Source organism: Mandrillus leucophaeus, unplaced genomic scaffold (assembly GCF_000951045.1).
Source record: "Mandrillus leucophaeus isolate KB7577 unplaced genomic scaffold, Mleu.le_1.0 Scaffold458, whole genome shotgun sequence".
In the NCBI taxonomy this organism is placed as follows: domain Eukaryota; kingdom Metazoa; phylum Chordata; class Mammalia; order Primates; family Cercopithecidae; genus Mandrillus; species Mandrillus leucophaeus.
The window spans coordinates 328,953-356,536 of NW_012104898.1; the positions used below are offsets into that span (position 1 = coordinate 328,953).

A 27,584-nucleotide genomic window follows, 5' to 3' on the forward strand; every position below is an offset into this window, starting at 1 on the left:
TTTGAACTCATTGGTTTTATGTTTTATCAAATAGTACCATGAGCATAAAATAAATGACTAGCTTTTTAAATAATTTTGCATGTCATTTATTGCTAGTTTGCTTAAATAATCCTATACTGATTTACCATAGGAAAGTTGCAATATCAAATATGAAGTATCAGTTTAAATCTGAAATAACTTAGATGTGGCTATATCAAATTATATTCAGCTTTAAAACAAACCAGTTTGTTATTAATCCCAACATTTCCTTCTAGAAATAATACAGAATTATTTTTGTCAGTTACAGAATCACTAAGATCTGGAAATGTATAAGTTTTTTGTTTTTTTTTGTTTTTTTTTTTTTTGTTTTTTTCTTTTGAAACGGAGTCTCGCTCTGCAGCCCAGGCTGGAGGGCAGTGGCACAATCTCGGCTCACCGAAAGCTCCACCTCCCAGGTTCAGGCTATTCTTCTGCCTCAGCCTCCCTAGTAGCTGAGACTACAGGCGCCTGCCACCACACCCGGCTAATTTTTTGTATTTTTAGTAGAGACGGGGTTTCACCATGTTAGCCAGGATGGTCTTGATCTGCTGACCTCGTGATCTGCCCACCTCGGCCTCCCAAAGTGCTGGGATTACAGGCATGAGCCACCGTGCCCGGCAGGAAATGTATAAGTTTTAAGAAAAAGGCCTTTACATAGCTTGAGTTAGTCAAAAGATAAAAGTTAAAAGACTTTTTATGTTTAAGAAACTCTGAAAATTTTATCAATTTCTTCTCTAGATAAAGAAGTTAAATTGAGTTAAAAAGATAGCTGGAATCAGAAAGAGAATCACAACCCATGTCCATGCTCAGTATTTACTTGTTGTGTATCCAAATAATCTCAGGTTTGGGGTTTCCTTCTGCCCGACAGGTGAAATAGACAGTATTTCCTGATGGTACCTCCACATCTTGGGGCTCAAAAGTAATTCGGGGGCTCTCTGCAACAAAAGAATTATTAATATATTTTTCAAAGATACAAAATTATGGCCTTCTAAGATGCTGAGAAAGAGATATAGGCAATTTAAATTTATTTCTACATTAAAGTTTTACACATCGAACTGCATTTACCCAGTAATACATGCACCAGGTTAGAGATTAGACATATATTTGACTTATACTTTAGAAGTTTGAAAGATTCACTGCACGAAGGGATCTCCAATGAAGTAAATTAAGTAAATTTTCCTGTGCTTTTATTTCTAGGAGCTCAACACAACCATATTTATGGAAGGAGTTTTATTTTATGGATCAATTTTTCAAACCAAGTACTTAAACTGAGCTTGCAATTTTGCAGGCACTCTTCCTAGACAATTAGCCATCTAAGCACCCAACCACCCACTTTACACAATTTACAACAAGTGATATGTCTAGACCTCAAACCTGGTTGAGCAAAATTCTTATCTATATAAATGAATTATTCCATCTTCCAATAATAATTGAGTGGTAAAACATGAAAACACTTAAATTATTTTAATAAGAAGATGGAGTGATTGATTTTGTAATGAATCAGGTAATATTATTGAATTTAAATTATAAAGAACAATGCACAAAAGGAACTTTTAGTTTTCTATAGTTTCACTTAATTCCCTTTAAACCTTTCTAAGTAACAAAACTCTTCTTTTTATAAGTGCCTTATCTGAAATTACCTGTCATTAACCATGACTATTATGTCTGTAGAACATTCCGTAGATCTTTACTAATCTTGCATACTTCATTGAAAGTCCATATAATTAATATCTTGGCTTTATTCTCTTTAGATAAGTGATTTCATTCGTTTATGTAATTAAAAAAAAATTCAACATCAGCTATGTGCCAGACAAGGCACTAGGACTAGTGATGAAGCAATGTTCAAAATAGACAAGGTCTCTGTACCAAATGGTTCACAGTTTCATTGAAGCAGTTGAAAATAAACACACACACAAACACACGCACGCGCGCGTGCACACACACACACACACACATATTAACATAGGCAGCAACTACTTAGATGGAAAATAAATGATGTTTTGATGGATTATAAAAAGGAACCTGATTCAGTATGGAGGGATAGGTAGGACAGTGGGAAGGGGGTTTAAATGAAGGCTTTCCATGGAATTCATATTTAAGAGAACCATGAAAAGAAGTAGAATCAGAATATTGTAGGCAGGAAAGATAGCATGTAAAAAGTCCTTGGGTTGAAGAAAGACTTAAGAACTTCCAAGAATGGAGAACACTGAGGTGGCTACAACACTGAGAAAAGAGTAAGTGACTGGAGGAGCACAGTGTAGCCAGGAAGGACTGTACTAAAAGAATCAACAACATTAAGAATTGTGGGCTTTATTTTAAGGTAGGAACCTATATAAGGATTATGGGTGAATAAATGATGTAATAAGATGTGTTTTTAAACAATTTTCCCAAACATAAAGGAGCAAGAAAAATGAAAGCTGGGATATCAGTTAAGATGTGAAGCAATCCAGCCAAACTTGACTGTGGTTTGAACTAGAAGTTAGTAGTAAAGATGGGAGCTGTGGACAAGCTTGAGAATTTTGGGCAGTAAAGACCAAGTCAATTTTCTTCTCAATTTGAATATAAATTAATCATATTGATGTGATTTTTAATTACTTGTTTAGAGAAATTCAAAAAATGACTTGCCAGTGAGAGAGTGGAAAGCAAATTTTTGCTGTAATTACAGCAGTCATGTGAGCGAATCTCCAAAACACTGATTTATCACACACATGCACACACACACGAGGGTGTTCATTTTTTTCTATTTAACCCGAAATACAAGAATAGAGATACATAGAGATATATCCTTATATTCACATGAAAAGCTTTAAATGAAAATCAAATAATATTGTAATCAGCCACAATAAATTATTTAGGTAAAGCCTATTGCTTTAGTAAGGTTGTCAGAATATAACCATATGCTTATTAAATCCAAGGCTTCCATTATTTAAAAATTTACAATGAGACAGTAAGACTGATTTTCATTATTTTAGTCATATTCATGATCCCATTATACATTTAAAAAATCAATTACGGGATTTGTTGAGGGGCTTTCTCAGCAATAAATATTAGCAATTATTTGATCTAAAGTTGAAACCCCTAACTTATTGATTATTAACATTAAGTCATACCAAGGAATAAGTGGAGATTTTAATGTTGGATACCACTTCTGGTGACCTTGTTGAAAATCAGTTTTCTCAGTATTTCGCCCCTGAAATTATGGAAATTAGATTAAATGTTCCTCAAAGACTCTTTCAGCTCTTAATTTTATGTTGATAAAACCTTCTTTAAATGAAAATGCAGATGATGGAAAGGAAATTGGCAATACTTTTACCACATTCCTTAAAAACACTTTCCAATAACACGTTCTTCTAAAATGCATATTATATAATAAACCTTTACAGAAAGAGAGCAAATGAGAGACATTTCTATGTTATGTACACATTGAAATTTACGTACGGCAATTGAATTCCTCTACTGTTACTGAAGCAACTGCACGTCCTTGGAGTCTGCTGGGATATTCACATGTAGCCGCAGCCTGGGTGTGGCCCTGTTGGGCAAAGCCTTGTAAAAGCTCCCCCAGCCACATCAGATCACAGTCACAAACCAGGACATTGGAATCCAGACGCCTAGGAATGCAGGCAAGAAGTACAACTGTTAAAAGGGACTATTAATTTCTATGATAAATCTTTTGAGTGGTAATATTTAATTTCCCCCTGATTTACCTTGTCTGTTACATTTTTGACTCCAGGATTCTATTAACCAATAAACAGATTTTAAGAATCACTTAACTGGTTGCATATCTTGCACAAAGTAGACACATTTTCATATTAACCATGTTTTTGAGAAGTCACTTTAAAACTGGAAAAGCGGTTTTCCCTTAATGTGCACTATGTCTATTACAAATAAATAATTGTGAGGTGAAATGAATCCTTATTTGTTTTAGAGAAATGTAGAATTAAAACTGTAAGTATGGCCAGGTGCAGTGGCTCACGCCTATAATTCAAGCGCTTTGGGAGGCCTAGGCAAAAGCATCATTCGAGGCCAGGAGTCTGAGACCAGCCTGGGCATTCTAGCAAAGTTCCATCTCCAAAGATAAAAATTTTCTTTAATTTCTTTATGGTTTCAACTTTTATTCTAGATTCCGGGGGTACATGTGCAGTTTGTTACCTGGGTATATTGCATAATGCTGAGGTTTGCGGTCCTGTTGATCCCATCACCAACATACCCAACATAGTACCCAATAGTTTTACAACCCTCACTCCCCTCCCTCCCTTCCCTCACCAGTAGTCCCTAGTGTCTATCATTGTCATTTTTATAACTATGAGTATCCAATATTTAGATCCCACTTATAAGTGAGAACATATGGTTTTTGGTTTACTGTTCCTGAATTAATTCACTTAGGATAATGGCCTTCAGTTATAGACATGTTGGGCAAAGGACATTATTTCATTATTTTTTATGGCTGTATATACAATTTTTTTAGTTAGCCAGGCATGGTGGCACCTGCCTGTAGTCCCAGCCACTTGGGAGGCTGAGGTGGGAGAACCACTTGAGCCCAGGAGTTGGAGGCTGCAGTGAGCTGTGAAGGCATCACTGCGCTCCAGCCTGGGTGACAAAGTGAGACCCTGTCCCAAAAGCAAAAACAAACAAACAAACCAAAAAGCTGTAAGTATAGAAGTGTTCCAGTTTGCTTTGTTTATGTGTTATAGAACAAGGAAGCTGTAATGTGGTGGTGGTATTTCAATATTTTTGGATTACTCAAAAGAGTGGTAGAAGCTTTGCTGCCCAAAGGAGGCTTATAAATGTGATGTGTGATCCACACACCTCCCCCAGGAAGTTGGCTTTTTTCTTTTGTAAACCCCTTGGCATTAATATGGATAGGCATGTGTTCTCTGTGTTTTCCATTTGCTCTAAAGGACAGAAGCCAAGCTTTCCTTTTTTGTAATGCTCAAAGTCCCGGTTAGAAGGTCCCCCTCTGGAATTGCCACATGCAGACTGTAATAGGAAGGCAATGGCTCTTTTCATTTCTTTATGATGTTTCCTAATATAGGCACACAAGTTATTCATTTTTGCCAAGGTTTACTGTACTTCACTAATTTTTTCTAGCATATTTTTCCTCATGAAATAAAATAGATCACCAAAGAGATTTATGTGTATGTACCTCCATTCTTGCCAAAAGATGTCTGGCAAAAAGGTACAGAAATGATTAATACTTTTTTCATTTCTCCCAGTGGGTTAAAAAGGGAGTCTTTGCTAAGTGGAATTCACAAGTCTGTCTATGGTGGCAACTGGATCACACTCTATGCAAGGAAGTCCAGCAATGAAACAGTAATGTGAACATATTTACAATAGGTGTTAGATTGCTTCTACCTGATTGTAAGAAGTAGTGTCCTATGTAACTGGAGGAGAATACAAAATGCCATAATTTTAATAACTTTTAATCAAAATTATTCATGCACAAAAGTCCTTACAAATATGGAAAACAAACACACAAACATAAATTAAATCTAAAGATATCAATTTGCAAATAAAAAAATCACTTCACTGTATTAATTTAGAAATTTGTATCAATGTCATGATACTAGAAGAGACAAACCTGAAAGTAAAAAATTGTGCTATTCTCTAGATGTAGAAATTAAAACACTTCCTAAAACAACTGTATACATTTTAATAAAATTAAGAAAGTCTTATTATCTGAGAGTTTCGTAAAATGTTTTGTAGATACCCAATTCATATGACTAATTTTTATAACTGTATCTAAATTTTATTATATTACCCTGAAAATGATAGCTATATTTAGTAGCTTTAAATTACTAAAGGGAAAAAAATTTGCACTTATTGAAAAGTTAGTTAACCATATAGATATTATTTGCTTAATGTTTCCAACAAGACTTCACACTAACGTGAGAATATAAAGCCATGGCTAAAGTAGGGAATTCTGTCAGCCTTGTCGGGAGTGAGGTGTAAGTCGTAAAAGTCAACTAGCACTTGTTCAGGAGAGCGCTGTTGGTTCAGCAGGCCTTGGCTGTTCCTTGTCACTGACTGATTTATTGTACCAGCTACATGGCTATAAAACAGATCTTGTTCAACAGTATTGTGTTCAACATTCACATTTACATTTTGAGTTTAATTTCTTGTAATTTTCTCAAAAAGGAACATACAAGAACTTACTCCTTTAAATATAAAGGAGTAAGTTCTCGCTTCAGCATCACCATGACGTTCGTCTAAATTGAACATAAGCAAGGATGTGAATATACATCCCCTGGGAGCATCCCGGGCATGGCAGCCTCACCATGCAGTTGTCCCATTTCCCAGAGTCATCACTGCTTACTCATCGCCTTCCCTCAGTTATACCTTCCCTTATGCATCCTCATGCTCATGTGTTGTGGTAACAACTGAGCACAAGATTTCATTTCTTTCTAATTATTACTTTCAATTTAAGATACTCATCCATAGTGGAGTTGCAAAACATGAAGAAAACAACAAAAGGATACAGATTTTCACTTGCCAATTGAAAAACTCCTTTTGTGTTTGGAAAATAATCTAGTAGTAAAACTATACTTTCATATGATAATCTGAGTAATCTTTATAAATAATTTTCAAATTTATCATGAGAAAACGTTTTCAAAATTTTGCCTATAATTTAGAGCCATGATTATTGAAAACTAAGAAGCAATAGGGTCAATCAATAAGAAAGATGGTTCTTATGAACTTTTATTAGACTATACTAAATATTGAATACACTATGTTGAAAATCATTATTTTACTGTTCTCCATTTTGAAAGTGCTCTTACATCAAATATCATACCAAGTATAATAAATGAAAGCCCCTCTGATGGTATGCAGTCAAGAATCACAGCACTAAAATAATTACTCACTTGGATATATTCTCTGCTCAATGAAAAATTTCAAAGGAAAAAAGTGGTGCCAGGTAAATTAATCTTTTCCATTTGAAAACAGTAACACCTCACTTGTACTTACACAATCCCTTTCACTTAGAGATCCAAAAACACTTTTAAACAAAACAAAATCAAGAACATTTTATTGATTTTTATAGTCCACTTGTGAAGGGTGTGATTGTCATGAGTTAGAAACGGTATGACAGATGGAGAACCCAGCGTCAGATGACCTTCATAGTGCCAAGCCTGGAGTCAAGGGCGGAATTTCCGCTGGTTTCTCTGCCCTCACATGCTATCAGTGAGTGGACACCCCTCAGTTGAAAAACTTTATTGTTGAAGGTGGAATTTATTTAATAGTAGGCGTAGCCCTCTATTGCTCTCCTATATTCTGTTGTTCTCATCTAAATTGTAGCCTAAATAAGACACAAGTTGAGGATTTGGAATAAACAGATGCCCAGTTTCCACCCCATCTTGGAACCATCAGGATTTCATGGACCCTGAGCAGTTTGCTCAAATCATCTGTGTGTCAGTTTCCCACAAAATAAGTTCATAAAATAAAGATACTTCATCAAAATAACAAACTAAAAAAATCATCTGAAAACATTTGGATGCACAGTGCATGCATGTAAGGTGCATACTGGCACATCACTGTAAGGAGAACTCCCTCAGCCTCTTTATTGGCAGTTATTTTTGCATGTGTGTTCCAGCAATGGAGTGAATGCTGTTTCAGTAAATGTAAGAGGAGGTTGGAACAAAAAAGCTGCTACTAAGATTTAACAGGAAAGAATAATAAAAAGAGATTAGAAAAAACTAAGGGATTTGGCACTTCAAAACTTTCTCTGAGTCACAGAAGGCAAGAATGACCCAGATAAAAATTTATATAGACAAGAAACACTGCATGGGAATTATAATTGCAAATATACAAAGACAGTGATTCTAACCGTATTTGATTTAACAAATTCAAAAAAAGAGAGAAAACAGACAAGTAGAAAATAATACACAATATTTCTCCCACCACCAAAATGGAACATCCTATGACCCTGTTACAAAATGTCTTGGCATTTTGCATATCCCACATAGGACTGAAAAACAAGAATAAATGGATGTGTTATTCCAAATGGCTGGTGCAGCCAGTTCCGACAAGTAAGAAAACTTTGGCAGTCATCATGGATGGAACTGGAAGCCATTATCTTTAGTGAAATAACTCAGAAACAGAAAGTCAAATACCTCATGTTTTCAAGCTTACAAGTGGGAGCTAAATATTGCATACACATGGATATAGGGAGTGAAATAATAGACATTGGAGAATCAGAAAAGTGAGAGGGTGGAGTGGGCTTGAGACATGAGAAATTATCTAATGGGTGCAGTGTACACCATTAGGGTGATGGCTACATTAAAAACCCAGATTTCACCACTATGCTATATATCCATGTAACAAATCTACACTCATACCACTTTACAGATAGATTAGATAGATAGATAGATAGATAGATAGATAGATAGATAGATAGATAGATAGATAGATAGATATGGTCAGTTGATGACCATATCCAAGACTTTTGAGGGCTTAGATACAGTCAAAGAACATCAAGAAGACTGGGAAGCAGCATTATGTGTGTCTGACATGAGAATTACCAAGAAAGTAGGAAATAAAGACTTGAAGAAAAGGATTAGGAGTGCATGAAATGTCTCCTTGATTAAACTCAAAGATTATGAGCGTTATTTCTGGGCACCAGTTGGGCCTGGATTTATTTTCCTCAGGGCTCTAATTTTTACTTAATCATAACATTCTCTTGCTCATGGACCTGTGTCTAGGAACACAATATTAGAAGAGCAACCACAACAAAAGTGGCCTCTGTATTAGGTCATTCTTGAATTGCCATAAAAAAATACCTAAGACTGGGTAATTTATAAGAAAAGAGATTTAATTGGCTCATGGTTCTGTAGGCTGTACAGGAAGCATAGTGCCAGCATTAGTTCTGGGGGAGGCCTCAGGAAGCTTTTACTCATGGTGGAAGGAGGAGCAGAAGCAGGCACTTCACATGGTGAAAGCAGGAGAAAGGGTGGAGAGTGACACAGGTTGTAATGACCAGATCTCAAGAAAACACACTCAATATTGGGAGGACAGCACTCAGCCATGAAGGATCTGCCCCCACGGACCTCCCATCATTCCCCACATCTGACACTAGGGATTACAATTGCACATAAGATTTAGAGGGGACAACATCCAAACTATATTAGCCTCTGATATGGTTTGGCTGTATCCCCACCCAAATCTCACCTTGAAATGCAAAAATCCCTAAATGTCAAGGGCAGGGCCAGGTGAAGATAATTGAGTCATAGGGGTGGTTTCCCCCATACTGTTCTCATGGTAGTGAATAAGTCTCACAAGATCTGATGGTTTTATAAATGGGAGTTCCCCTGCACAGGTTCGTTTGCCTGCTGCCATGTAAGACATTCCTGTGCTCTTTCTTCATCTTCTGCCATGATTGTGAGGCCTCCTTAGCCATGTGGAAATGTGAGTCCATTAAACCTCTTTTTCTTTATAAATTACCCAGTCTCATGTGTGTCTTTATTAGCAGTATGAGAACAGACTAATATAGTAAATTGGTACTGGGAGTGGGGTACTGCTGTAAAGATTCCCAAAAATGTAGAAGGGACTTTGGAACTGGATAACAGGCAGATGTTGGAACAGTTTAGAGGGTTCAGAAGCAGATAGAAAATTGTTTGAAAGTTTAGAACTTCCTAGAGACTTGGAGGGCTCAGAAGACAGGGAGATGTGGGAAAACTTGGAATTTCCTAGAGACATGTTTAATAGCTTTGACCAAAATGCTGATAGTGACATGGACAATAAAATCCAGACTGAGATAGTCTCAGATGGAGATGGGGAACTTGTTGGGAACTGGAGTGAAGGTCACTCTTGCTATGCAAAGAGACTGGTGGCATTTTGCCCCTGCCCTAGAGATCTGTGGAAATTTGAACTTGAGAGAGATGATTTCAGGTATCTGGTGGAAGAAATTTCTGGTTGGCAAAGCATTCAAGAGGTGACAGTGCATAAAAATTTTGAAAATTTGTAGCCTGATGCTGCAGTAGAAAAGAAAAACCAATTTTCTGGGGAGAAATTCATGCTGGCTGCAGAAATATGAAAAGTCATGAGGGGCCAAATGTTAATCACCAAGACAATGGGGAAAATGTCTCCAGGGTATGTCAGAGAACTTAATGGCAGCTCCTCCCATCACTGGCCTGGAGGCCTAGGAGGGAAAAATGATTTCATGGACTGGGCCTGGGGCTCCACTTTTCTATGCAGTTTCTGAACATGGTGCCCTGCATCCCAGCTGTTTCAGCTCTAGCCATGACTAAAAGGGGTCAACATACTTCTCAGGTCATTGCTTCAGAGGGTGCAAGTCCAAAGCCTTAGCAGCTTACATGTGGTGTTGGACCTGTGGGAGTACAGAAGTCAAGAATTGAGGTTTGGGAACCTCTGCCTAGATTTCAGAGAATGTAAAGAAATACCTGAATGTCCATGCAGAAGTTTGCTGCAGGGATGGGGCCCTCATGGAAAACCTCTACCAGGGCAGTGTGGAAGGAAAATACGGGGTTGGAGCCCCCACACAGAGTCCCTACTGGGGCACTGCCTAGTGGAGCTGTGAGAAGAGGGCCAACATCCTCCAGACCCCAGAATGGTAGATCCACTGACAGCTTGTACTGTGCACCTGGAAAAGCTGCAGACACTCAACACACCCCATGAAAGAAACCAGGAAGGAGGCTGTGCCCTGCAAAGCCACAGGAGCAGAGCTGCCCAAGACCATGGGAGCCCACCTCTTCCATCAATATGGCCTGGTCGTGAGACATGGAGTCAAAGGAAATCATTTTGGAGCTTTAAGATTCGAAAATCCCTTTGGATTTTGGACTTGCATAGGACCTGTAGCCCCTTCATTCTGGCCAATTTCTGCCATTTGGAATGACTGTATTTACCCGACACCTGAACCCCCATTTTATGTAGGAAGTAACTAACTTGCTTTTGATTTTACAGGCTCATAGGAAGATGGGACTTGCCTTGTCTCAGATGAAACTTTGGACTGTGGACTTTTGAGTAATGCTGAAATGAGTTAAGACTTTAGGGGACTGTTGGGAAGGTACGATTTGTTTTCAAATGTGAGGATATGAGATTTGGGAGGGGCCAAGGGTGGAATGATATAGTTTGACTGTGTCCCCACCAAAATCTCATCTTGAATTGTAATAATCCCCATGTGTCAAGGGTACTAAATCACAGGGGCAGTTTCCCCCATATTGTTCTCACAGTAGTGAATAAGTCTTATGAGATCTGATGGTTTTATAAATGGGAGTTCCCTGCACAGGCTCTCTTGCCTGCCACCACATAAGACATTCCTTTGCTCTCTCTTCATCTTCTGCCATGACTGTGAGGCTTCCCCAGTCATGAGGAACTGTGAGTCCGTTAAACCTCTTTTTCTTTATAAACTACCCAGTCACGGGTATGTCTTTATTAACAGTGTGAGAACAGACTAATACAGCCTCCAAGGCCAGTGATGAATACACCTGTGTGAGTTTTCCATTATGTGCTCCCTGACTGACATCTGGGAAGCAGGCATCTATCCTTTTCTGATAACTGGAACTTATATTTGTGTTTGGGGTCAAGGACTGGGGGAGGGCGGGGGGCGGTAACCACAAAATAAAACATCAATAGTGTAGAAGGCTACACACAGATGGGAGTGAAGAGACAGCTGGAATGAAGGAGGGTAGAGACAACGGTGTAAAAAAGTGATGGACAACAGCCCACGGAAGGGAGTAAGGAAGGCGTGGAGAACACAGACTTTGCAAGAATGGGGATTTTTGTTTTGTTTTGCTTAATGTAGGAGGAAATGAGTAGGAAGACAACTCCGTACAACAAGGGAAAACTGAAGCCTGGCCCGAGGAATCAGATTTTCTTTGGAACTTCTCACATCTCTTTACTCATAAAAAAGTTAAAGGAAAAGGAAGCCTTGGGAGTCTTTAGATTTAGCCAGCAAGGATATTACAGAGAACCGAGGAAAACTTCTATTTTCAATACTCCTTTCAAATGTCACTTCTAAGAGAATACATGAAAGCCCAGAAGATTATCTGGGTTCTCTATCGCTCTGCAGTTAACAAAACCATTTTCTCCCTAACATGCTAGAATTGCAATGTCTTTCACAGCAAAAGCAGGAGAAGGCAACCAACCATTGTTTGGGATTTGTTTTGGAGGAAATTATAAGGTTTTTGTGTTAATGCACTTGCTTTCACTTACAATCTTTTTAATGAATCCAGATTAGAAAAGCTCCCAGCCGGGATTTTAGATAATTTGTTGTTATGCAAAAATCTGAAAAACAAAAGATAAACTTTAATCACCATACAATAATAATGAGTTTGACAAACAAAACCTTTCTTTTCACCTAACTGTGAATCCAATACCTTTTTTGAAATATTTCAGTGAGAAAGGGCAAGCAGAAGTCAGAGTGTCATTTACACAACCATCTGTTTTAAAGATTTACATATCTCTATCTACCACTACTGTATGGGTATTTTTTCACATCTGTATACTTTTGATTTTTTTAGTTTACTTAGAGATTACAAATGCTAAAGAGAAATCCATAAAAATAAACATTTAAGTATGACGAAATCAAAGTAAATAGTCAATGTATTCATTATCAGTATGCAATGTACACATATATCAAATCAGCATGTTGTACACCTTAAATGCATACAATTTTTATTTGTGAACTAAATATTTTAAATTTAAAAATAATGGCACAGGCCAGGCATGGTGGCTCAGGCCTGTAATCCCAGCACTTTGGGAGGACAAGCTGGGCAGATGACTCGAGGTCAGGAGTTTGAGACCAGCCTGGCTGACATGGTGAAACCCTGTCTCTACCAAAAATACAAAAATTAGCCAGGCATGGTGGCAGGTGCCTGTAATCCAAGCTACCCCAGAGGCTGAGGCATGAGAATTGCTTGAACTGGGGAGGTGGAGGTTTTAGTGAAGTGACATCGCACCCCTGTACTCCAGCCTGGGTGACAGAGTAAGACTCTGTCTCAAAAAAAATAAAAAATAAAAAATAAAAAAAGTGGAACAACAATATATGACAACAGATGCCTGCAGGTGCCTGAGTAACTGATGTAATCCTGCACGTGTGGGATCACATGGAGATGTGCAAGCTCTGCTGCTCAGTCAGCCATTTCTACATGTCCAGGGCCAGATCACAGAGAGGTGCACTTATGAGGCCGTGCCCCCTGCGAGGTGATGGAGGGTGGTAGGAGGAGGAGAAGATCCAGGCCTCAGTACTTCTCCCTCTCCCTCCACCCAAGCAGTCCTGCACTGGCTTTGGCTCCCTCCATGCTGCCTTGGCTATACCCATTCTCCTCGTTATGACCAGAGAAATTGTGACCAAGAAAATTGCCAGCCAGGGACTGTCTAGTCACGAGGACCAGTGAATACATATTCGCAAAGAGCCCATGTGTGAAGAGAGAAAACACGACGGTCTCTGCAATACAGAGAAAAGATGGAAACCAGTTTTATTAAGACTCAAGGATATTAGCATAAATAATCAATGTATATCTTGAACTTAACAATTAGCTACATCCAGCCACTTTATGAACTATACTTCATGACTAGTACCTCTGTCACAAAATTAAATAAAATCATGTGGCCATATTTTCTTATCAGTGTTTTGCCTTTATGTTTTTGGCTTTATTTTAACTATATTAAGCATTAAGGTCGGGGGAGTGAGCTGGGACCAAACTATTTCTACTATTTTGGGAACTTGAATTTCACTGATGCACATCTGAGAAGATAAAAAGTTTTCCTGATCCTTCCTATTTTGATTCCCTGTGCTTGTCTTTACCGGCCCCATCTGATTCACCCAATTCAGAAGCATTGGCTAGGGATGATGACGTGAAGATGGATATTGACAAAGACTCTCTGCTTGACCAAACTCTACACAGGTTCTCCTGAGCTCTTTTCCAACTAGACCTGACTTTCGGCTTTCCATGTCCATCTCTACATTGTCCAATTTTAGTAAGAACCCTGCTACTAAGTTTAACCAGCACCTCCCGCCCCTTGACACCTGAAATTCCTCATCCGCATGATTTCCCATGTGATATTTGATCATCACAAAGAGTCCTGTTAAATAGGGTCACCCTGAGCCTTTCCCCTAATGTTTCCTCTGGGTGATTTTTCATCCATTGACTCCACCCTGCTCCTGGGCTATCAACTCCCACTTGCTCATGGTGTATTTGGAATTCAGCCCAATCTTTCTCCCCCAGTGCATAACTCCATTGCACTGGGGCCCTATACCTATACCTGTCACCATGGCCCTCCTTGAATAACATCTTTCTTGCCATGCTTTAACAAACGTTGTTGAATAACTTTTTCTTCAACAATGTGCAGATGTATGATGCAGTAATTCTCATTCTCTACATCAAGCCCTAGCCGTATGCCATTTCCTTATCTTGGGGAACACTGGAACAGAGTTTCATGATGGAGAAACAACTTATAGTAGATTGCACTGAACCTTGGGAAAAGCCAAATTACCAGGACAATTTATGCCTGCTTTATTTTTGCTAGGTAAAATCAAAGTTTTCTTCATTATTTTATAAGCAGTGCAGTTCTGCAAGATAACAACAGTAGAAAGACTGTTGTTCTTTCTTTAAATGTATTTTAGAGGCTGGAAATTGCATCCATGATTGAATATTGAAAGATATTATTTATTTTCCAAGCCAAGCAGACCAGAATTTATTGCTTAACAGGCAAAACAAATCAAAAGAAAAGTAAAACATTTCCATCATCACAGATTTTGAAGCAAGGTATGAAGCAAGGTATGTAAATATTGAAAAATCATTCTTGAATTTTTTTCTTAATTTTGTACAAATGGTGACAAAATATCCAAATCAATGATATTTTACAACAGTTTATGTCAAACATGTTATATGATTCCCAAATCAGATATTACTGCTACTTGATATTTCTATAACAATTTCCTTTCAAGCAGATTAATCTAAGTCTCAGTCCCTTTATGTATAAAGGAGAAATTATGATTATAATTGTCATTGCTTATCTCCTAGAATACTATCCTAGTAGTATTCAGTAAATTAAAACAGTAGTACTGTTTTAGCAGTACTGATTTGCATGGGGTGCAAAAATGTGTGCTTGCAGTTTCTTTTTTTCCTTTCTTCTTTCCAACTTTCCTGAAATTAATCTTCAAAACAGTTCTGCAATGCATTTGTTGATTTCTGCTTGTAGACGACTTTGATTGCTTTACTCCCAACAAGAAGCTGAAAAGCACTTCTTCCTATGTTAAAAAGTTTAGATAGATAGATAGATGGATAGATAGATAGATAGATAGATAGATAGATAGATAGATAGATAGATAGATAGATAGATAGGTTTTTTTTTCTTTTGAGACAGAGTCTCACTCTTGCCAGGCTGCAGTGCAGTGGCAAGATCTCGGCTCATTGAAACCTCTGCCTCCTGGGTTCAAGTGATTCTCCTGCCTCAGCCTCCTAAGTAGCTACAGGCGCACACCACCACACCCAGCTAATTTTTTGTATTTTTAGAAGAGACAGGGTTTCACCATGTTGGCCAGAATGGTCTCCATCTCTTGACATCATGATCGCCTGCCTCAACCTCCCAAAGTGCTGGGATTACAGGCAGGAGCCACTGCACCTGGCCAAAAAGTTTATATAATTATTTGCTGCTGCTGTCTTCTGTCAAAGATGCTTGATCAAAAAAATAGTATTTGAGCAGTATCTACTTTTATACAAAGTTTATACAGAGCTTATACAAAGACTTGTCTCGTTCCTGTGACAGAAACATGCATATTATCCAAAAAAGTCAAGTAATGAATGAGCACTTTCCTCATAAATGTTCTAAGAAAGTAAATCTTCTGCCTAAGGTTTAAGTTAATGTTTCAAGATGTATTCCTTGAAAATCCAGGAGACTTTTGAGAAGCAGAGTAAAAGTCATATTCAGATCCTACTCCTTGACAAAACTTCTTGAAATGGCCTCAGCTTTACTGAGGTGCATGCCAGATAGAGACAACATTGTCCAGTCTGGTGGACTCTGTGTTCTTTAATACCAACCATAAATTTTTAGCCAAAAAGTCCAAATTCTGTAATGCTTGACATACTTTAATGAAAGCACCACTTCGATTTTCTGCCTGAGCACCAAGCTCTAAAGCAACTTGAACATTCTAATCCATGTGGTTCCACTAAATGTGCTTGGATTCTTTTGCTTGGTAACATAATAGTAAGTAGTTGATTGTGTTTGAAGATAAGACTTATCTTTTGGAGAAAACCTAACTTGGTAAAGTGAAGATTTTCAAATCAATCCTTCTTTTTATAGAAAAGAGGGAGATGCAGGACTTCCTTGATTGTATTGAGATCATGACTTCACTGAAAAGAACATTCCTACCCAGGTGTTAGAGGTTAGTATTTATGAATATAACACAAAGGGGCTTTTGTCAAATCATGACAATAAAGAACCATTCTAGGCATTGTGCTGCTGCTGCTGAATGCACATTACTTGACTATGTGCAGTTCGCAGATAAAGTCATGGTAAATTTGCTTGAATTTAGAAATGCCTTAATAGGATAATTTTAGCAATAAAAATATTATTTCAGCAAACAAATTTCAAAGTTACGGGGAAAAGAATTTTAGTCCAAAATAGTGAAGTAGATATGCAAATCTTCCTCAATCTCTTTTGAGTCTCCACTGAAATAATTACCGGGATGCTTAATATGAACAAATATATCCATATTCATCAAGAGGGCAGAATGTGGAAGGTCACCAACAGATAAGAGTATTCAGCAAATTCTGGATAAATATAATGCATGAGAAAATGTTGACAGATGAAATAGGAGAGAAAGCTGCAGCCCAGAGAATCCTATGAGGCGGAGCAATCTGACTGTGTGTCGCCCAGAGACCCCAAACAGTTAAGGCAGGGGCAGAGGAGGGAGAAGGGAGATTGGAAACAAGGGTTCACAAAGACCTGGATGGAGAAACACAATAATTAGTAGCCACCATCCAGAACACCAACAGCTAAGAGGAAAAATGTTAATGATATAGTGATAGATGAGATAGACATAGAAATAGAGATTTTTTTTCCAAAGAAATTGAACAAATTGGAAGAAGAAAAGTAATGGAATTTTTGTGGAGCTGAAACCCAAGTGAAAAAGCCTTCCTCATTCTGGAATTTTTGGAAGATAAACCTGCATTTTACTTCCAATTGTGCAAACTAAAATTTACACCAAAGGGGAAATTTTGTAAGAAAATAAACTTATGTAAAAGAGAGCAGGTGAAACTCACACTACCAATTGAAATGCTTCTAATTTCAAATGTCAATAGACAATGAAGAATCACAAGGCATGGGAGGTTAATTAGGAACATGAAAAAGAAAGACCAATATTTTAAAAAGGGAAAACAATGCCAGAAGAAACAGAGAAATTCCAATAACTAGAGAAAAAAAGTAAGAGAGCATTACAATTATTACATGTACTCAGAGACTTCAATATATATCATACTTATAAAAAAAGGATAAGTTTCTATAGAAGATAAATAAATGGGAAACAAGAAAGATCTCTTAGTAATTAAATTCTGATTAAAAAATATTTCCACATAGTAAATGTCAAAAATTAAGTAAAACATACAAAATTAGGAATCAAAATGACAAAATAACAGATATTATAAAACAAAAGATAAAAAATGTAGAGATCCAGATGATCTAATATTCAATTACAGTATGTCTAGAAGAGAAGACAGAAGGAATAAAGGGAAACATAGTCAAATAAATAATTAAAGATAATCTTTCAAAATTGTGGATGGATTTGTCTTTACATTGAAAACTCCAATAATTGAAAAGTCACATTCCTTGATGTAAATTTATAAGATTTTATTTTGATTTTAACTATATATTTATTTAGAGACAAGGTCTCACCCTTCACTCAGGCTGGAGTACAGTGGCACAATCATGGTTCATTGCAGCCTCAACCTGCTAGGCTCAAGCAGTCCTCCTTCCTCAGCTTCCCAAGTAGCTGAGACTACAGGTGCCTGCCATCATGCTCAGCTAATTTATTTTTATTTTTATTTTTTGTAGAGATTGGTTTTTGCTATGTTGCCCAGGCTAGTCTGGAACTTCTGGGCTCAAGCAATCCTCCCACCTCAGCCTCTCAAAGTGCTGGGAGCACAGGCCATTACACCTGGCCTGTAAGATTTTTAAAAATAAAGAATAACCATAAAATTTTAAACCTCTCTGTGAAAATAAAATTTATTTCCTATAAAACAGAATGATAATAGGCTAGAAGAAATAGAATGGACTCTTCAAAGATCAAGGGAAACTTCTTGAACTTACAATTTTATAACAGATGACCTATCAACTAATTATGAGGAAATAATACATACAATTTCAGGCATTCAAAGATTATCAAAACTATCTCCCTTAAGACTTTTCATAGTAAGTTCTTCAACATGTGTTCCAGCAGAACAAAGAAGTAACACAAGAAAAAGGAAGAATGGAGACGAGAAACCATGGACTTCACTCAAGCAATTAGTGAAGGGAAATTCCAGGTTGATGGCAGATGACACTAATCCTAATGAAAAGTCAGTTCAAATTAGAAAATGGGTTTCTGGTGTAAAAGAGAAATGACATGCTTTATATAATTTGGTGACATAAAAAATGTGAAGATATTGCAAAGGCACATAATGCATTTAGAATGTCCAGGAAGAGCAAAAAATATATACGAAAGTAACAGTTCAAATATAAACCAAAGACATGACATTATTTTAAATAATTTAAATCACACAAGAAAATTGCCCTTTTATTAAGACAATTATTTTTGAAGTGGCCAGATTCATAATATTTACACAAAGAGAAAGAAATAAAATGTGAGCATGTTTCCTGACCCTACAATAATTTAGTTAAAATAATATATACTTTCAATTGTTCAAGGTAATTTATGGTCAACAGCAAGAAATTTCATTGTAGTTGCAGGGTAGGCTAAACATGTTGAATATCTGAGTAATATAAAGATAATAACATAGCTAACAGAGTGAAGATGTGTGTATATATATATATATTTAGTTCACTTATCGGTATGTAATTGACCTTCTAGTGTGTGTGTGTGTCTGTGTGTGTGCATGCATGTGTGTGTGCATGCAGGTGTGTGTGTCTGTATCACACAGGGATAGCATAAGCAAGATAAATTCTGATCTTCAGAGTGAAAATTGGTATCTTCTACAGTGGAAAAGGAATGAAATAAAAATCTATTACCTATTTGTGACAGTTAATACTGAGTGTTAATTTGATTGGATTGAAAGATACAAAATATTGATCCTTGGTGTGCTTGTGAGGGTGTTGCCAAAGGAGATTAACATTTGAGTCAGTGGACTGGGAAAGGCAGACCCACCCTTAACCTGGGAGGGCACCATCTAATCAGTTGCCAGTGTGACCAGAATAAAAAGCAGGCAGAAGAACATGAAAAGATTAGACTGGCTTAGCCTCCCAGACTACATCTTTCTCCTGAGCTGCATTCTTTTTGTCCTCAAACATCAGACTCCAAGTTCTCAGACTGGCTTCCTTGCTCCTCAGCTTGCAGATGGTCTATTGTGGGACCTTGTGATTATGTAAGTTAATACTCCTTAATAAACTCCCCTTTATATAGCATCTATCTATCCTATTAGTTCTGTCCCTCTAGAGAACCCTAATACACTAGATAATTATGATGGCAACAACCAAAGAATATAAAAGAGAAATAGCTAAAAGAAGCCGCCTTTGGAGAGAGGGTCCAAGATCAAGTTTTCTTTCAGGAGCTCTATTGTGTGATACAATTTGATACTACATGTCTGTACTACAAGGTTAAAATAGATACAAATATATTTAGACAATAGGAAAGAAACCAGAAGCTAAAGCTTTTTTAGTTGGTCCATTCCATGCCTTCCGAGCCCACTCATGGATCCCAAGCTAAGAAGTCCTTTCTATAAAGGCAAGCCCCACCACCACTGCCATGGGCCTGCCTGCCAGGGCTTCCACACCTTCCCAGGCAGCAGGACTCTCCCCTTCCCATCTTCACAGTTTTCAGGGCTGCTGTTGGTGAGGATTTTGAGTCTTGGTGGTTTATTGGCTTCACAGCAAAAATACAAGGCTTAGTGGTTTATTGCTACACCACAGGAATACAAGACTAACAATTTGACAAAAAAAAAAAATCCTTCAAATTAAAGTTGGTGTCTCATGTGTTTTGAAGGTATCAACCATTGTGATGCTAAATCTTGAACAATCCATCTGTTTTGCACCATGGCTGTCCTGCACAGGGCTGGCTCCCTGCTCACACAGGTTAGAGCAGAGAAGGAGTAGTACAACACATTTTCCTTCCTCATTTCCTGTTCACGATCACATGCCTCCAGCACAAAGTAAACAAAAGCAAACCATGTGATTGTATGGCTTGCAACTGCTACACTTCCATAGGCAAATGAGGTTGCAGTAACTGCATAAGAAAGTGGTTAACTTGCTCTCCTTAGTCTTTAATTTTACTGATCTATTTTGTGTATTATTTAAGGGCATCCTTTTTTAAACATAAAATTTTAATTCAAATTTTCTTTTAGGGAAAACAGATTTCTGGTTAAGGTTAGCTATGTAATTCCACACTTTCTTTCTTTTCAGAGAAAAATAGCATATCATCAGCTAGATACAATGAATTTATTAATATAAGGTATTAGAAGAACTGAAGTAGTAGAGTATCTTTATTTGATAAAAGACAAAACAGAAGAAGGCTGTCCAAGTGCCCCTGTGGTTTGTCATTGTCTGTTTAATAAGCCTTCATTGAAATACAAAATACATCCGGAAAAGTGCAGACATTGTGATGTAGAGTACAATGCCTTGCCTGAAAGTGAACACAGCTGTGTAATTACCACCCAGGAAAAACAAAGAACACAAAACATTGCCAGGCCTACAGAGGCTCCTCCTGGCATTTCTAACGTCCTCTCTCCCACCAAAGGTAAGCAGCATTTGACTTCTCAATACTGCATATATTACTCCTATCTCTTAAAATTTCTTTTGAGGATAAAATAGAACTATGGAATTTCCAGTGTTTAGATTATTCTTCTCAGAATGTTTCTGACATCCATCCGTCTTGCAGTATAGTATTCTATTTTATGAATGTACAACAGCTTATTTCTCTACCATTTTGTTATTGGAGACTTGAGTAGTTCTCAGTGTGGAGTTACCAGAAATAATGCTGCTGCAAATACAAGAACACATCATCTGGTGCATACATGTGTGCACTTCTGCTGTGTATGTACTCGAAAGTGAAACTGCTAGGTCATAGGGGATGTATATGATCAGCTATACAACATTCTGCTGTAAGGTTTTGTTTGTTTGTTTCTTTCTTTCTTTCTTTCTTTTTGAGACAGAGTCTCACTCTGCAACCCAGGCTGGAGTGCAGTGGCACGATCTTGGCTCACTGCAACCTACGCCTCCCGGGTTCAAGCGATTCTCGTGCCTCAGCCTCCCGAGTAGCTGGGATTACAGGAGTATGCCACCAGGCTCAGCTACTTTTTTGTATTTTTAGCAGAGACAGGGTTTCACCATCTTGGCCAAGCTGGTATCGAACTCCTGAATGAACTCAGGTGATCTGCCCACCTCGGCCTCCCAGAGTGCTGGGATTACAGGTGTGAGCCACTATGCCCGGCCCCTGATGTAAGTTTTTTAAATAGCTGTCCCTCATTTGTGAAGTGCTTCTTCCTCTCTTTTGCCCTATTTTTTAATTGGCTATTTCACCTTTTCTCCATTGATCTTAAACTATAGAAAGCTTTATATTAACTCTGTTTTATAGTGCCAAGGTACAGGCTATGCCTCTAAAGCTCACGGCAAAGTGGCCTGATCTCCATGGCAGTCAGATGGGTTGTATAAACGGAAAATGTAAAGCAGAAGCAAAGGACATCTAAAGGGTCAACACTTACAGTCGCTCTAATTTCGGAAGGTCTCCAAAGGTCTCTGGCTGTAGCGTTTCTAGTTGGTTGAAATGAATGTACCTGGAAGGCAAAAATTCAAATTGGTTATTCCTTGTGCTGGTAAGTAAAATAAAATGTTTGAAGAATTAGCAATTGCTTCAGCTGAAATTGTGAATTTCACTGGCTCCAACCACTATAAGTCACATACCAAAATCAGAAACTCAGATATTTTGTCGCTTCTGTTCTTCACACTCCTGGGTCTAAAATCCTGATGTTCCAAAGGGGAATCCGAAGTCCACCCAGAAAGGGGCATGATGCTGCCCCCTTTTCCCAGGGAGCCTCTTGAGTCGATGCTAACTGGTTGTTGAAATTACTCTTTTACTCATTAAAATGTTTAAAGTAAGTGAAGTTAGGGTAATAGTTAAGATTTCAAACGTAATAAGATACATTACAAGTGACCACACGCTTATTTACATTTCAGAACAGGGAGAAGTGTCCTGTCTGAGGGAGTCAAAGGATGACATATTTGATGTCGTATGATCCTCATACTCGAATTAATCTTAACCCTGGGGGATGGATGAGAAGTAATGTGTCTTATTTTAATCCTTTTGGAATTAGAGTTTTTCAGACCTCGGTATCCCCTCTGTGCAACTGATCCAGGAGTTATTTCCTAAGCTTCCATTTCAGAAAGCCTTCTCCTAAAACAGGGCAACTGAAGACAGAAAGGCTTGCATTTCCTTCAGAAATCTTGTGATGAAATGGAGAAGCACGCTTCCAGAGCAGACAGCCGAGCAGACCTTTGCGAAGCAAATCTTCCCAACAGACAGAAGGATCCGTGGGGAAGGCTGCACACTCCTCTTAGAAAATTTAAATGTATTCCCTGAACCTGACTTCTCAACACAGCTTTTTCAAATACTATCAATGAAACCAACAGTAATATACAGCAGTCTATAGTGAACTGCTGAGGAAAGCACTGTAGATACAAAGTTATCATGAAAAGCAACAAAGTTTCACACCAAATTGGAAAAAGAGGATATTGTACATGTATGTGGGAAGACACAGTGAATGGTACTTGATTTTGTCAATGGGAAGCTATCTGACTTGAAGTAAGGACAGGAAAGTAAAAAGAAAGCTTTACAGCCCATGTTTGCATAAAATGTATTTATTTCATCACAATTAGAAATATTTTTGAAAGGAGAAAAGAAAAATGTTTAAGAAAAAATACTTTTACTTCATTCCTAGGCTTCCTTCTTATAAATCATTATTATAGAAAGAGCACTTGGGACACATAATGAAAAAGTAAAATAATCACAAGAGAATGAAAACCATGTCGCTGGGAACGTATGCTTGTTTCAGATTACCTTAGGTTGGATCCAGAGTCAGTGCTACACTATACCACTCTCTGAAATTCAGCATCCTGGCCCTTGTCCCATGCATTCCTCCCAGGAGTTCTGTTCATTTTAAAAGTGGTGACATTTTACAGTGGTGACATTGTATAAGACCCAGCAATAATTGCCTTAGGGATAGCATGAAACAATTTTACTTTGGTTGCCTTGAATTATACACACACTCACACTCATAACAGACTCTCACACATACAGACACTCTCAGCTTCACACATACTTTCATAGTCACAGACACACACTCTCACATTGTCTCACACTGATACACTCTAACACACTCATATGAACACACCCTTGCATGTTGACAGACTCCCTCGTACTCACAAATGCTCACACTCACACACTCACTCACATATACTCATATACACTACCACACTTACGCTAACACACACACTCTTGGACACGCGTGCGCACTCACACTTGTTCACATACACTCTCACATACACTAACACACACTGTCACACTCAGATACACATCTATACACTCGCACACACTCACCTAATCTCACACACTCACACACTGTCATGCTCACACTCACACTGTCTCGTACACTAACACACTTTCACACACTGACACATGTATTCACATATATGCTCACATACACTAACATAGTCACACACACATAGTCACTCCCATGCACTCACACACTGTCACCCACAAAATCATTACCTGCATCACTGGTCTAGCACATTAAAAAGGAGGTAGGGGCTGGGAGAGTGAAAACGGATATGAGGGAGGAGTGTTGGGGGGTGACTGGCTGCTGAAAGCGGGGAAGAGAGAGAAGTCTCTGTGACTGCAGTGAAGAAAGAGCTAGAAAGAGGGTTCGTTACAAGGTTTCTCTTCCCAAGTGAAATGTATCGCATCACTGGATTCCAATCTCTGTGTATACTGGACAGGCCCAGGCCTGTGGAGTACAAATAGACATTTTATGAAGACTAGGAATAAGTGCTGATGAGGGCATCAAACTTAGCATGAAGTAAATAAGAGCAACAGCAAAAAAAATATTTATTGTCCTAAGTGCTTTACATGTATTTAGTCATTTTTAATTTTTTGCAACCGCACTGTGTGGTAGGTTTATAAATACCCCAGATAAGGTAATTTGTTCAGTTTCACACAGCCAGCCTCTCTAATGGCAAGCGGGATGGCCATGCACAGGCTCAGCTGACACAGAGCACCCAGAGATGAGCTATGGAAACCTGATCCAAGAATCCCAGAGCAGAGCCTTTCTCGGGCATGGAAACAGATACTCCACAGGGAGAAGGAAAGTGCCCAAGGCCACAGAGCCAATCAATGGTAAATCCAAGCCACAAACCCAGCAAAACTCAGGCTCTTTACCCTCCTGTTCTCAGTTTGCCTACATTAGTGGCTTTTTAAATGTGAAGCTGTGGGGTTCTTAACTGGAGGCAAGTATCGCATTCCAGTCATAAAACAAGCTAACAGGTCACAGGAAAGGAGTCACAAGCCGGGTCTGTGGTTTAGCCAAGCTAACAACTCCCAGATTTTCAAAGTGAATATTCTAGCCTATGTATAAGTTCAGCAGAAGTGTTTTTGTTGTTGTTGTTGTTGTTGTTTTTCCTTTCAACTTTTTAATGCTTTGGAACAATTTATTATAAAGAAAACTTGAGTTTAGCATAAGAATTTTCAAGTAGCACTAGTATTCCTGACATCATTGACCAAATGTGCATCCTCCATAGTTTGCACAGGTGTCTGCATTGCTAGAACTAGAAAGAAAGACAGCTTTCGCTTGGGAGGGCATCTTACACACTGAGCCACCTAAAACTGGGGCAAAGAGACAATCTAAAGGGTAGAATAACATACAACAGTTTATCCAATATCACATAGCTACTATGTGATTTACAATCCACAGTAATTAATAAATAGATTTAATATTTAAATATTTCACAGGTAGCAATTCATACTTACTATGAATTGCTCATAATTCATGAGAAATGCATAATCTCCTTTTCCACAATGCACCCACTGACAGCCCACTAATCACAGAGCCCTGTCTATTCCCCATCCCAGCCATGCTTCCCTAGAATAAATCACTGCAATCTTAGACTCACCCAGGGATGCCCTGAAGGACAAATGTTTTCTGCTGGACTTCAATCTAATACACAGTAGGGTAAGCAACTGGTATTGGAATTCACTACCAATGAATCAGAAAAATGCATGTAAGATTATTTCCTTGCAGGAAAATAAGACAACCCAGAGAGTTCTGTTCGATTATAGTGCAAGCATATTTAAGTTTTGTGTCCATATGATTTGCCAAATTTTCTAACAAAATTGTTATCAAAATGTTTTTAAAACTGTAAGTCAATTTAAAGCAGTAGGATGTTTTAGGTTATATGTGTTTGATTTATGTGATGGCTTTAGCAGATTCAAATAAGGAGGGAGTTAGCTTTGATCTCCACTCCCTTCTGAGCTTTGACAAGATAGCAAGAGTATCCTCTCCTACACCTTACTTTTCTAGGCTGTGGATAACCCTGTCATTTTTAGATATCTATTGCAGGTAGATAAATATGAATGATTACTTGAGAGGATTTTAAATCTGTTTAAGTCACTTCATCAAGTTTACATGTAAATGAATTAGTAGTTATCCCTTCATTTAAAGCAGACAGGAAATTATTGCCATTGTCGTGTCATGTTGATTCATACTTAGCTTCCCCAGATGCTTTCATCAACACCCCTGGCTTCAATTATTATCTCTATGCAGAAGACCTACAAGTTACATCTCCAACCCAAATTTACCTCTAGGACCTAAATTCATGCACCCAATGTCTTCTTAAAAGACATTGTCGTTTAAGGATTTAAGACATCCTAGATGTCTCAAGGAACCTCAAATCCAACGTGTATGAAACCCAGCCCAGGATCTTCCTTCACCATATTGGCTGTCCTCCATTTTTGCTTGTCTCAGTTCATGGCACTGCTGTATATCTATTTGCGCAACTCAGAAAACCAGCACTGACCCCACCGTCTCCCTCACTCCCTGTATCTTACCCAATTCTGTGTTTGTTTGTTTGTTTGTTTTTATTTTGCTTCCTAAATGTCTCTTGAATGCACTCCATTCTCCTCTTACCCACTACTTCCACACTAGAGCAAACTATGCCCTCAGGTACTAAAATAGAAGAACTTACCCAATTCTGTGTGTGTGTGTGTGTTTGTTTGTTTGTTTGTTTTTTGTTTTGCTTCCTAAATATCTCTTGAATGTACTCCATTCTCCTCTTACCCACTACTTCCACACTAGAGCAAACTATGCCCTCAGGTACTAAAATATTAGAACAAACTGGTCTCCCTACATGCATCTGGTCTACCCTCAAAAGAAATACAAGACCCTTAAATGACTTTTAATTTCTATAGAAATAAAGACAGAATTTTTTAACAGAGCCCAAGTTCTAGCCTGTTCTTGCCTGAAAATGCCCTTCCAGTCTCTCCTTTATCCCCTCTTGCCCCACCTCAATCCCAGTGCTCTGGCCTCCTCCCAGCCACATACCTGCCATACTCCTGCCCACAGCAGTCTCTGAATGATTGTCTTTGTAGCCCAGTAAACCTTCCCACCCTTCTTGACTGGTAATTCCAGACTTGTTTTCAGATCTTACTGTGCTCTTTCCTTGGAAAGCCTTCCCTGCGCTCCTGGTCAAATGCCCCTGTTATGGGTTCACCCAACATTGTACTGTTGCAACGTTACATTTCTTTGAGTGATTATGTGATCCATGTCTGTCTGCCCTAACTAAACTCTAAGGTCCATGAAGACAGAAATCATATTGGATTTAAAGTAATATTCACATCCCTAGTTTCTTAGCAGAGTTTGACAAATGGATAGTCAATGCATAGCTGATCACTGAAAGAATGAATGATCAGTCAGTATTTTTGCATGAGCATCGTCTTTGCAAATGTGAGGATAAGACATTGAACTCTTCATATGTTCTATGGTATAAAACAAAAGATGGGAGTATGAACCCTAATAAAAGCTTTCTGAGTTAATATCAGCTCAACAACCTAAAATGGTATTACATTTCCTTGGGGGAAGAACCATCCCAAACATTTACACAAGCCTGACTTTAGTAAGATCTGTAATAATGTTTAATTGTATTTTTAATTGTATGTTTAATTGTATTTCCTAAAACTTTATAGAATCCTTGAGCACTAATGAACCTAGAAGGCATCTAGCAAAGTCTTCCTGGGGCTTCTCCAGGAGAATCCATCTCACTCCAAAGGGACATGTTAGAATCACACATTTTTGTGAGCACTGAAAACACATGTGACATCTCTTATCTGAGTAAATATTTATTTATACAACCACCCCGAG

General features: G+C 38.1%; 1 protein-coding gene across 1 annotated transcript in view; it reads right to left on the reverse strand.

Annotated features, from left to right (window-relative positions):
• PXDNL (peroxidasin-like) overlaps positions 1-27,584 on the reverse strand; it is a 560,917-nt gene that overhangs the window by 179,347 nt on the left and 353,986 nt on the right. Inside the window, exons 5-8 of the mRNA XM_011994460.1 lie at positions 21,882-21,953; positions 12,184-12,255; positions 3,457-3,626; positions 836-953 (exon numbers count right to left, since the gene is read on the reverse strand). Of these exons, the coding sequence (XP_011849850.1) occupies positions 836-953; positions 3,457-3,626; positions 12,184-12,255; positions 21,882-21,953 (432 nt within the window). The remainder of the gene's footprint in view (positions 1-835; positions 954-3,456; positions 3,627-12,183; positions 12,256-21,881; positions 21,954-27,584) is intronic.